Source organism: Miscanthus floridulus, chromosome 17 (genome assembly GCF_019320115.1).
Source record: "Miscanthus floridulus cultivar M001 chromosome 17, ASM1932011v1, whole genome shotgun sequence".
In the NCBI taxonomy this organism is placed as follows: Eukaryota; Viridiplantae; Streptophyta; class Magnoliopsida; order Poales; family Poaceae; genus Miscanthus; species Miscanthus floridulus.
In genome coordinates this window covers 18432750-18445602 of record NC_089596.1, presented here as the reverse complement: position 1 = coordinate 18445602, position 12853 = coordinate 18432750, and the positions used below count along the sequence as shown (strand labels likewise).

Here is a 12853-nt window from a genome sequence, read left to right as displayed (position 1 = left end):
GACCGGCACGCCCCGATATAACCCGTGGCCGTGACGGGCCATACCTGGGAATTCACATCAGGAACAACGTCGGGTGTACCAGTGCTATTCTGCCTAACCCTTGTATGAGCACTGACAGGTGCGTCAGTTCACCACGACGTCCGCCAAGACGGAGTGGAGCGCCAAGACCGGGAGATGACGCCTGCACATGGCACCAATGATGGACAGAGCCACGACGTGGAGCTGTCCCTGTTGACGTCTACAGGGTCGACGGGACCCGCGTGAAGGAAAAGAAGGACCCGGCGATCCTGGAGGACTTCTTCTCCTTCTCATTCTCCTCCTTTCCCTCCACTGTAACCCGTGCTTTCCCTTGGCCTATAAAAGGGAAGGCAGGGCGTCCCATAAGGGACATCGCAACACATAGCATCGATTCGGACTGGAACCCATCGAACCCCGAACCGATCAAAACACACAAGCACACAGCCGGGAAGCGACCGAGCTTTCGGCACCCGTTCGCTCCTCTCATCAAAGACTTGGGACCCGTCCCTCTCTCGACCATTTGTAACCCCTACTACGAACTTTTAGTGCTAGTAACACGAGCAGCAGTAACGAACTGGACGTAGTGACATTCTGCCCAAACTAGTATAAACCTCGTGTTCTCTTAGCACACCATCCGAGCTAGACGCGCAATATTAGAAATTTACTAATCGGTGGCAACTCGAAACGCCGATAGTACCCAAGTCACTAGGCTCTTTTGGCCACGTGACATTCTAATCGAATGCTTTGCGACCAGTTAAAAGCTCCAACAGTATAATCCCGAAGCTATAGACATCGCTCTTCATGCTATATGTTCCTGTGATTGTGCACCTAACAAGTTCAAAGAAGGCAACAGCACACAAAATGCTGGCATATCATTTATCAGCCTAGGCATAAGTGTAATTCTGAAAGTGTAGAAGGATTCCATCACATACTCAGGTGCTTCCCAGCCAGAAGCATATATGCGAGAATCCCAAACAGTCTCATAGTACTTATCAAACCTATTAGGGGCTTCATGTGTTGAGGCACCAATATCACCTACTTTTGCAACATCATTGTCAAAGAGAAGTATGTCGCTAGACTTGATGTTGTTGTGGATGATGGGAGGATCAGCCTTGTCATGGAGGAACTCGAGGCCTTTTGCAGCACTTACGGCAATCTTCACACGCTGCAACCATGACAGAAGTGGTCCTGGTTGGGCTCCCTTGACATCCTTTTTACCTAAAATCATGGCGAATTCGAAGAATATCATCTGGGCTTTCCGAGCTTGATACTTTGTAGATTATTTAGTAGACTAACAATGCGATTGATATGATTGGTTCAAATTTTTTAACATAATCATGACATTGCCCTATGTCTAAGGCTAACAAGAAAACACCAAATGATCAAGCTTGAAGCTTATGAAAGTAAATCTAGGGTTATTCCATACCATGAAGAATATCATACAAGGATCCCCTTGGTGCGTACTCATAAGCAAGAACAGAGTTTCCTCTTTGACAAAATATCCAAGAAGTTGCACAACATTGTCATGCTGACTCATTCCTGAAATGGCCGGAACTTGCAACACAAGTTGTCAGAAACTAATCCTTTGTTGTACATACTAAAAAATGAAAATATAATGACCCAGGATCAAATAGGGCCAATAAGTGACCAAATTAGGCTCGTGAACAGTTCCACAGGTACTTTCGCCTAAGTGGACACAGGACAGTACCATGATTACAGTAGCACCGCCGCCGGGACGGTGTTTTCTAGGTTAGTTTTAGGAAGAGTGCAGATAATGGATTTACTTGGACGTCAAGTTGGATCCTTCCTGTAAATAAAAGGGGAAATGCAACTATTTTGATAAAGCAGAGACAGGGTTTTGCTCCTCTGCCTTTTTGCTACAGTCTTCTAAACAACTCTCACTTCCTCATCCTAGCTGCCACCGCCTCTCCCCCTCCATACCCTCTTTCCCAGTGCCCATGCCACCATGTCCATCGGTCAACTCCTCTCTCCCCAATAACTCGGACCCAGAAAAACAACAATTACTGAAAAAGGTGGAAAAGCAAGGCACAGATGCATGACCTGTACTTGAATTTCTTCAACATGATCAAGCTTTTTTATGGCAGATTTCTGTCCATCTTTAAGAACTGCCAGGAAAGCTTGGGCGTATGATACCTGCCCTATAAGAAGATCAATACTGAAGTTCCTCGTTACTTCATTCAGTTCGGTGTAAGAGTAAGAGTTAGATGAAGTTTAGCAGTATTGCTGACAGTAGCAGGAACTGTGTGTTGGCTAGATATATTGTTATCACCAGCTGCATTGAAGAAACGAAGAAGTAAATACAATAGGAAAAGGTGATCGCTTCGCCAGAAACTCTTATTTTCTTAGAAGCACTACAATAAAACAAATATTATATTTTGATATACATGGTACACCACTTCAAACCAAAATTTAATGAACAGTGTATATGGTAAGGGTGCATTTTATTGTGCTGAAAGGTACACCTAAACCTTAAGTACTGCAGGTTCTATTTATTTTTTATGTGTGTATCTAGAAGGTTAAGCCTAACAGACCAGGACGAGAAGAGATTTCATTGCGTGTACCAGTGAGTTTGCTTCTGATACTTTGAGCTGAAGCGATAATCCGGAGACAGGAAAGTACAACATTCATTTCTGGCCTATCTTCGATATGAGGTTGTAAGCAATCAACAGCAATGGCAATGGCCTCGTGAATGAAGGACTTGCCTTGTTCATCGTAAACCTTGCCAAAAATTTCTATTGCACCATGCTCAGTTCTATAGGAATGAATGAAGTCTGTCGTAAGCACATGAACCCTCCCATCATACATGTATCGCACTGTCTTCCAAGTGATGAGCTCTAAAAGAACAACTCCGAGGCTATAAACATCAGATTTCAGGTTAAAAAGCTGACTAGAAACATCCCTTGGGTCTGAATAATACTCTCGTCCAGTGTCATGAACAGTATTCTGCACAGTTGAAAGTCCAAGAAATGCTGACAAGTTCCCATTGAAGATTTTTGGCACAAAATTCTTGTTCAGAAATATATTGACAGACCTGAAATTTCCCAAGAGGCTCGAACCACACAAATCAGGACTTTCAGCTACTAATGAATGGATATGAATCAGGCCCTCTGCACACTGGACTGCTATTGACAAACGTTGATGAAGGGGAATTTTTCCTATGGAGCAGATAGTGTCATAGAGGTTTCTGTTAGATAACAATAGAAATCCAAACTTTGACTTGGATAAATCACAGAAAGACTCGTATACACACTCTAAAATGGATTTTCCTAGGCGAAAGCCAACAACATTTGCAATGTTTTTGTGATTCTTTTGGCTCAATATGTTCATAGTGTTTAGGAACATTTCTCTGTCAGTATCGGAACATGTTTTAAGTTGTCTTACTATAACTGGACGATCCTCGTCAAGGACTCCATTGTAGAGACATTCACATGACTCTTTCCGAAAGGTCATGCGGTAGTTTTTGGTCATCTTTTTCATTTCAATTTCATTGAAAATTTTTAAATTGCCAAATTGGTGTCCCGATGTCCATACAGTTAGCTGCTGACTGAGAGTTTCTTGATCTATCTGCATAGCTTTCCTGATCATCCTTAGACTAGTAGCTACTTCAACCATTTCAGGACGTGTTTTGATGTCCCTCCGCAAGCATTTAGCTGCTAACTGTCCAATGTCTCCAAGAAACTTCTTGTTTTCTGCAACACTGATTTCCTCATCAAACATGTGCTGCACATCCTCCCCTTTTGTAAGAGCCTCATTAAAACTTTGAGCAAGGGTAATGGTCCCATCCACTGCTTTTTTCCTTGTGATAACTTCTAGCAAAACCACTCCAAAGCTGTAAACATCGCTCTTTGGGGTTAGAATTCCACTCTCACAGTATATATGCTGGATCAAGGTAACCTATGGAACCAATGACAGTGGAAGTTTGCTGGGGCCCATTAGCACAAAGGAGTCTTGCAATTCCAAAATCTGATATCTTTGGTGTAAGATTTTCATTTAGCAGTATGTTAGCAGGTTTGATGTCACCATGGAGAACAGGACTATACACTGAATGCATGCACCATAATACTTCAGCAACCTCAATGGCAATTTCTAGTCTTTTTTCCAAAGGGAAGGGAATCCAACTGTTAGAGCTGTTGCCATGAAGTATGCTGTTGAGGTTCCCATTACAGATAAACTCCATGACAATCATTAGAGCATTTTCCTCCGTGCAGCAGCCCAGAAGTCTATCAACATTCTTGTGGTTTATTTGAGAGTGCACCATCACCTCCTTGGCAAACGCCTCTTTATGGGTCCCATGTATATATCTCTTTACGGCAACTGAGGATCCATCATCGAGCGTTCCTTTTGTAGACCACACCGAATGGCCCTCTTCCCAGAATAGTCTTGTATCCATCAGTAATGTTCCGTATCTCATTTTCCATGAAATATCTCAAGCTGTAGTTGTTTTCCACTCTTTGAGGCACCTGACGGCCATTATTTTGAAGGAAATCTCTGAGATTGCCCCCTGGGTAATCCATGCGCAAGCCAATAAAGTGAGAGGAATTCTATGGGTGGTTGATTGCCTGCATAACATGGTCAAATAATGTTACTATTCTTACTTGCAGTTTTAGATATAAAAAAAGCTCAGCAGTGGGGAATAGCAACCCCCCCCCCCCCCCCCCCCCCCCCGTGTTTACTCTGAGACGAAACCTAAGCCAAAGTGTGAAACCAACAGAGAAAACCCCGTAAACCCCTGCTTCACCCAATAGGGCCGCATCATAACCTATGCCGAGCACGACCCACTGATAGGAAATTATAATGCGTAGATGAACAAAGGCGCCAACATGACGATGAAGCCTAACTTTCCACTTTCCAGAATGTAAATTTGGAGTGTAACATATAATACACTATATGAATCACAACTCCCCGTGACCATGAATTAAGTCATACCTAATATGATATGAATTCAGGCACTAGTGTTATGGATTTAACGGTATATAGTATACACGACGACGACAACAACACAGTCTTTAAGTCCCAAACAAGTTAAGGTAGGCTAGAGTTGAAACCCAACAGAAGCAATCAAGGTCCAGGCACGTGAATAGCTATTTTCCAAGCACTCCTATCTAAGGCTAAGTCTTTGGGTGTATTCCATCCTTTCAAGTCTCCTTTTATTGCCTCTACCCAAGTCAACTTTGATCTTCCTTTGCCTCTTTCAGATTTCATTTCCATTAGAATGGCTAGGTTTAACGTTGGCTCGCCATGCCTATCACAACCCTCCTCCTTTAACAGGGCTTGGGACCTGCTATGTTGAGACAACATAGGCAAAGTTTAACGGTATATAGTATGTTCTCTAAAAAACATTAGGCAGGAAGATGCCACACCTTAATTATGGGACCTAATACCTAGTTCAAAAATAAAAAATAATTGAAACTTTGATATCAAAGGTATAGAGCAGAAAGTACCAATTTATGGCCCCGTTCGGCTTGCTGAAACTGGCTGAAAAACACTGTTCCGGCTGAATTGTTGTGAGAGAAAAATATTGTTCCAGCTGAAAAAAAAACAAGCTGAACAAGCCGGTTTCTGGGTAAGCCGAAAGGGTGCAATTCATCATAGACTAATTAATCCAATGTTCCAAGACTGCTGATGAATTTCAAATCCATATCTAGGTTAGCACCGTCCTCAAAGCAAGCAAGCCTGTATCTCACCCTTCCTCCTGTACCTCCTCCGCTGCAGCCTGGCCGGGCGGCGCGCTCGCGTTGGGGGAGCGGCGAGCCGTGCTCGCGCCATGGCCGGGCGGCGCTCGAGCCCGGAGTGGCGGAGGCAGGTGGCAGCGTCGGCAGGTCGCGGGAGGGAGATCTGGGCAGGGAGGAGATCGAGCCGGGGAGCGGGGAGGAGATCCGGGCGCCCCCCTGCCGCCGCCCACGCGGCAGCTGCGCAGGAGAGGGCCGTCGAAGAGCACCGAGGAGTCCGGCAGTGGCAGTGCGCGGGAGAGGAAACCGTCCGACTAAAAACGGACAGGATAATTCCCGACCTGACCCACCCGCATGTCTACATTTGACCTGCCCGTTTTCGTATTCTCGAAAAAAATCCGAAAACAGGATGGGATGCGGGATGGAAGTCGGTGGGATCGGGACGGAAAAGGGAGAGCTCTTTTCCCACCCGTTTTCTCGGGGTCCCGTATTTGGGCGGAAAAGATCTGGATTTGACCCGGATTCTTCAAATATGGGTGAAACCCAATAACAGTAGTAAATGCCCATCTAGCATAAAACTTCTAACCCTACCTCTTCTCACTCCTCTATCTCGACTCTCGAGTCTCCTCACGGCTGCCACCTCGACCCCCGCTATAGCCTGAGCCCTGAGTACCCGCCACACGCCAGTCCTCGTGGCCCCCGTCGCCAGTTGTTCCCCACGGCCCCCCGCTGCCCGACGGTTGCCTGCCTCCTCCTGATGTCACGTGACTCGTGTCTTGGAGGCGCTGGAGCTGGACGTCTCGGGTCCGCCTCCATGCCGCCCGAGAAATACTTGGGGCTGGGCACCATGTTCCTGCCGGTGCCACCACCGCCACCATCTTCTGTCAAAAGCAGCACCATTGGATCCGGATCCATTTCAGCAGCAGCAGGTATGTCTCTCACAGTCTCACTTAGTCACTTGTTGAGATGTCAGACTCAATAGCACACAAATAGACTCAAGTTGCATACTTGCATTATTGTTGATTTTTTTGGTAGGCAACAAGAGGAAAGCAAGTGAAGTTGATAGTTAGAGTCAGAGTGTACCACACAGTGTGTCAGCCTCATCTTCAGCAACAAAGAATGCAGATCAAGTGGTTGGCACTAGCACTGGTGGTAGCAGTGGACCTGGAACTAAAGTTGATGGGGGTAAAACCAACCCTAGTACCCAAGAACCAGGTGTTATTGCTGCTGCAGATATAGTGGCCCTTGATGGTGATGATGATGAAGAGGAGGTTGTGGGGTCATCAAAGAGGGCGAAGAGGTGCACCTCTGCTGTATGGAAGTATTTCACCAAGTGCACTATTGTCATAGAGGAGGGTGGCAAGAAGTATGAGCAGCTGTGGGGCCATTGCAATTTCCCACATTGCAAGCATAAGTACAGGGTTGAGTCCAACAATTGAACTAATGCATTTCATAATCATTTGAAGTTATGTCATAGTATTGTCAAAGGACAGATGCAACTCATGGCTGAAAAAGACCTTGGGAAAGATGTTAGCACTGTTGTTCCTTACAGGTATGATTATGAGACAAGTCTCAAGAAGTTCTATTTGACAGTAATCATGCATGAGTACCCATTCAACATTGTTGAGCATGACTACTTTGTTGATTTCATCAGCTCCTTGCGTCCTAGCTTTATATTCAAGTCTAGAGTTACCGGTAGAAAAGATATAATGGACATATATGAAACAGAAAAGGATAAGTTATATGCTTATTCGAAGATAGTTAAATGTCGCTTTAGTGCAACCATGGACATGCGGACATCATTTCAAAACAAAGGGTATATGTGTGTCACGTTGCACTAGATAGATGATGAGTGGCGTATTCAGAAGAGAATTGTGGGTTTCTTTCATGTGGAAGGTAGACATACTGGTCATAAGTTGTCAAGAGTCATTTACTGAAACCATGGTGAAGTGGTTTGTTGAGCAGAGGTTGTTTGCCTTGACTTTAGATAATGCATCGAATAATTTTGTGGCAGCCACTGATATTGTTGCTAATCTCCAAGTGAACGAAAAGCTTCTTTAGTGTGTGATGGGATATTTTTTCATATTAGATGTGGTTGTCACATACTTAATTTGGTTGCAAGAGAGGAGTTGGCTGTTATTTCTAAAGCACTTAAGAAGATTAAATCCTTGGTACTAACTGTGAAGGGTTCTCCCTTACAATGGGAAGAGCTTATGAAGTGTGCCACTGAGTGTCGGTTGGATACAACAAAGGGAATTCAACTAGATATTACAACTAGGTGGAATTCAACCTACTTGATGCTTAAGGATGCCTTGTACTACAAAGATACTTTCATTCGACTCAAGACATCAAATCGAAGTAAGTTTACGAAAATTACTCCTAATGATGATGAATGGAAAATGGCTACAACTGTATTTCAGTGCTTAAAAAAGTTCTATGACCTTACTGTATTGCTTTCTGGTACATCATATCCTAATGCAAATCTATTCTATAGAGGTTTTTGTGAGATAAAGGAGTTGCTTGATAATTAGTGTCTTGGTGCAGACTTCACTATTAAGAAAATGGCCATTGCTATGAGTGAAAAGTTTGAAAAGTATTGGACCTGTTCTAGCATGAATCTTGCAATAGCTTGCTTTCTTGATCCTAGGTACAAAAAGAAGTTTTTAGAGTACTACATGAGAAAGTTCTATGGTGACTACTATCAGATTCATCTTGATGAGTTTCTTACTGTTGTGAAGAACTTGTACCAATTTTATGCTAGCTCTAGTTCAAAGAATAAGAGTGCTGTGAATCAAAATGAACATCTTAGTCCAACGGATCCTCTAGCTGAAAATAGAGATGATGAACTTGAGAGCTTCTTATATGATGATCATGGGCCTGATAGCAGTGACACAAATGAGCTAGACAAATACATGGCAGAGCCACTATTGAAGCAAAATCTATTTGATATTTTATCATATTAGAAGAACAATACAGACAAATACCCTATCCTTTCACAAATAGCTTGTGATATGATGGCCATTCAAGTGTCCACGGTTGCATCCGAATCTGCATTTAGCTGAGCTAGACGGATAATTGATCCATATCGTAATTGTCTTGACCCTGCGATAGTACCAGCGCTGATCTGCACCAAAGACAGGGTACATGCTGCAACAAAAGGTATTAATTGGCTCATTTGTTCAATTAGAATTTTCCAAATATATGTGATGTACTCATGTACTGTACTGATGCATATGTGCCTTGACTTGTCATTTTTCAGATTCTAAATCTATTCCTTCAATTGTGGCTGATTTTAAACCTCAAAAAACTATTCCTGTGAGCTCTAGTCACTCAATAGATGATGAGGTATTTGTTTATCTGTCTTGATTGTTGTTTCAGTAACCATTCTTGCAAGAGAAAAATAACATAGCTACATGTTTGCAATTAATCATGAATACATATGTGCTGAAAATTGTAAAAAGATGTGATAAGTGATCCAGATGCCATGATTGAAGATGGTGGTGAGCCGTGACCGTAGAGCTTTGTTTCCTTGTGGTAGAAACTTTGTGATGTGTGGACTTATTAAATGTTGCGGACTATTGTCCTGGATGTTTTCTTGTGGTTGTGACTATGTGATTTGTGAACTTATTAAATGTTGCTTGGTCATTTCTAATATTTTGTGATCGGTTGGTTGCCTGTTTAAGGTGCTCTTGAATTTTTTACGATACTTTGTGATTGCTAGCAGTGGTGGCGTGGTTCACTGCACTGGCGCCTGGTGGTCTAGTGTTGTTAGTGTTAGCAGTGGCATGCTGGCAGCAGTCAACCAGCCGTGGCATATTGCCTTTTCCAGCAGTGGCAGTAGTGCACTGCATTGCGTTGGTGCTTGACTAGGTTGCCACTTGCAGCACTAGTGGTGTACTGTGCAGCATATTGATATGTGATTGTCATTCCGGCTTAAGTTCTCGGTTTCCGCCTGTTTTCGTCTTCTTTCCACCCATATTTATCTATTTCCGAACACCCGTATTTTCTGCTCCTACACCCGATCCTGATCTTTCCGATCCCGATCCCGTTTCTGATGATGAAATGTAGAAATGAAAACAGGAAGGGGGTTTTCCCGCCCATTTCCGTTCATTTTCAACCTGAACTGTCGTAGCTGTAGGATGGGGTCTGAAGCTGAACACAGGAACGGGCGTAAAGGGAGGATTTGGATGGCCACATAAATTTAAGTGCGATAGCATGGGCCGATCCTGCTAGAGTTGTTCTAAGGCTTAATCTGACCGTTTACATAAAAAAATCAATCATCACATGCGTAACAATGTACAGTTCTGTTTAGACCAACCACAGAACTGCTAATTGGGTAGCCTTACACAGATTAAAAACATGCTGTATAATTCCTAATACAATGCAATATTAATGCTAAGAGACCCTGCTGAGTGGTGAGTCCGTGAACGAGAGTGGTTAGCCAGCTTGGAAGGTGAAACATTTTTTATTCTGGTCACATGAATCTCTACCAAACGCTCAAAAAATAGAAATATTTCACTCTAAATTACTTAGAAACATTTCTCTTTTTAAATTAAATCACATAAAAGAATCTAGATTGGTCGATAAATCGAACTTAACTAGTGATTCTTTTTCAACATAGTTAAATAGAATTGATAGTTGCGTGTTGTATGAACGTATACTCTGTCGTTTGGTTTATAAAAAGCAGAGTTTACCTCGTCAAACAAAGTAAAATTGGTAGCTAATGAGAATCTACAATCGATATGCCTATCAGATAAGTCCAAATTTTGTCGCTCCTCACGAAGGGGAAAACGATATTTTATCAAGGCGACCTAGTGGACACCAACGGGGAGATGTTAAACACAGTTTCAATAAAACTTCTAATCTCTGGACTACTTGCAGTGCAGGAGGACATACATTCATCGATCTTTCCCTGGAGCCTGGAGCACAAGAAGAATGATTCTATCCCTGTGCCATACATGAATCCCCCAGTCAAGTTAATTCACAGGATGAAGAAGATAACGGATGAAAGGCCAAAGCCCTCTCAATGAAATGAAGTCGCCATAAACTACATCAAGAGCTGAAACAGAGCCAAAACATAAGAAGAGAGAGACGATGACGACTGTCGACTGACCACACCATGGAGGCATGGATACTACGTATACTACTCCTCCATGAACGCAAGGGCTTAGAGCTAGTAGGGTGCCTACCTGTCGCAGCAGTAGGTAATACGCGTAGGCGCCACCGCTAGGCCCTCTCTGATTTCCTCCGCGTACGCGCGCAGAATCTTCGGTGGACGCTAGTTATATACGACCAACCGAGGAAGAGGCGAATGAAGAAGCCGGTCGGGCCGGGGCTCTGGTCTCCTCCTATTTATAAGCTGGCATGGCTTTTATATATATATATATATATATATATATATATATATATATATATATATATATATATATATATATGAAGTATTAAATATAGATTAAAAAATAAATAATTATACAGTTTATGACTAATTTATGAGACAAATCTTTTAAGTCTAATTAATTCATGATTTGACAATATGGTGCTACAGTAACAGATATGCTAATGGCGATTCGTCTCGCGAATTACTGACGGATTCTGTAATTTATTTTTTTATTAGTATCCAACACCACATGCGGCACCCTTATGTGACACCCGATATGATACCCTAAAACTTTAAGCCCTGGATTTAAACGAGGCATGAGGGTAACAGCTGACCAGTGACCACAGCTTGCTTATTTCTGAATGTTCTGTTGGCATATTCAGAATAGGAGCTGCATATATTAATAAAAAACGGCAATGGACAATGGCATTGTAACATGCAATGCACTGCTCTCTGAATATGCAATGTCCCTAAAATTGATTCTTCAGTAGTGGCGGTACGTATAGCAATGTTCTATGATGTGAAGGACACTGGTAGAGAATCGAGCTTTACTCCCGGTGGGGAACCCCCTCTAGTCCCGGTTCCTCACCCGGGAGCAAGCTGTCACGGAACCGACCAATTTATAAGAGCACAAGTACAAAAACAATCGCCGGAACGATCAAATTCTCGAACTTGAGCCCATATAAACCCGGTAGTCAACCGAAATCTCGAAGGATTTCAAACCAACTTGCATACAACCAAGATCACAGTAATCCAACATAACATATCGTACGTTACAACATTTCACAGATGTTTGCAAATAGATTACACCATCACAGAGTCATTGTTATTACAAAACAAGTCTTGTAAAACATGCGGAAGCAAATAGTTTAACTCACCCACCGAGTTCAAATACACATACTGGTTCGCTGATCACAGACCGCAAAAGCATTCAGATAAGAGAAAGGAGATCATGCCCATGATCTAGTCTTCATCACCCGCCGGGTGGAGACAATACTTGCAGAATCCCTGATATAGAAGGTCATCTGCAACAAGAGGGAATAAACCCTGAGTACGGGAATGTACTCAGCTAGACTTACCCGTCGAAAACCAAACAAATGACACCAAGGATTATGCATAGCTTAATGTAGTGGAGCTGGCTGACATTCTCTTTTTGCAGAAAAGCATAAGTATTATTAATCAACTCTTAACCTGAACTAGCAGTAACTTTTTAGCCATTAACCTATCATCTATATTAGCACCTGTACTAAGCAATCATTTTATTAGGGTGCAAACATTAATAACCATATCAGGTATTCATTGTGGCAACCTTATCATCATCCATTTGACCATATCGTTAAATTAATTGAATCTACGTTGCCGCTGCTCAGTCAAGTTCTCACTATCCGGGAGAGACGGCGATTCGAATCGATTCCTATCCAGCTGGAGGGGTATTCCTAAACACAAACCCTGCTTCCCCCGTCAGGGTCGCAACAAGTCACCTTTGGTACAATTCAGGAGTCGCGGGTCCGAACAGATCGGCATTCTCAGAGAACCACTCTGCCAAGGTTGTTCGGGACTCTAACCCGCCTTGGACTTATGCCAATGGCTCTCCGCACATCCTTACTACCTCCAGAGTGCCGCCACTGCTCGCGTTCCCGGCCTGAATCGAGCTACTAGGCTTCGCGGTCGGAACGACTTATCCGGCCAGCTAAGTGTTAGGCTGCGTTCAACATGACATGAGGACGTACAGCGGATCGGTCCTTAAACGACTCAGACGGAGTCACTA

The 12853-nt window shown here is 43.2% G+C and overlaps 1 protein-coding gene across 1 annotated transcript; it reads right to left on the bottom strand.

Moving 5' to 3' along the window:
- Positions 1-749: 749 nt before the first annotated feature.
- Positions 750-4297, bottom strand: LOC136515335 (putative wall-associated receptor kinase-like 16). The gene is made up of 5 exons (XM_066508960.1): positions 3934-4297; positions 3571-3848; positions 2742-2982; positions 951-1236; positions 750-846 (listed from the first exon to the last, which is right to left on the bottom strand). The coding sequence occupies exons 1-5, from the start codon at positions 4295-4297 to the stop codon at positions 750-752; spliced, it is 1266 nt and encodes a 421-aa protein (XP_066365057.1).
- Positions 4298-12853: the final 8556 nt, after the last annotated feature.

Coding starts and splice junctions, on each gene's coding strand:
- LOC136515335 (XM_066508960.1), bottom strand. CDS start 4,297: ATGGTGCACTCTCAAATAAACCACAAGAATGTTGATAGACTTCTGGGC. Junction 1,237..2,741: donor CAAGGTTTACGATGAACAAG/GCAAGTCCTTCA, acceptor CCATGATTTTAG/GTAAAAAGGATGTCAAGGGA. Junction 847..950: donor TCTGGCTGGGAAGCACCTGA/GTATGTGATGGA, acceptor TGAACTTGTTAG/GTGCACAATCACAGGAACAT.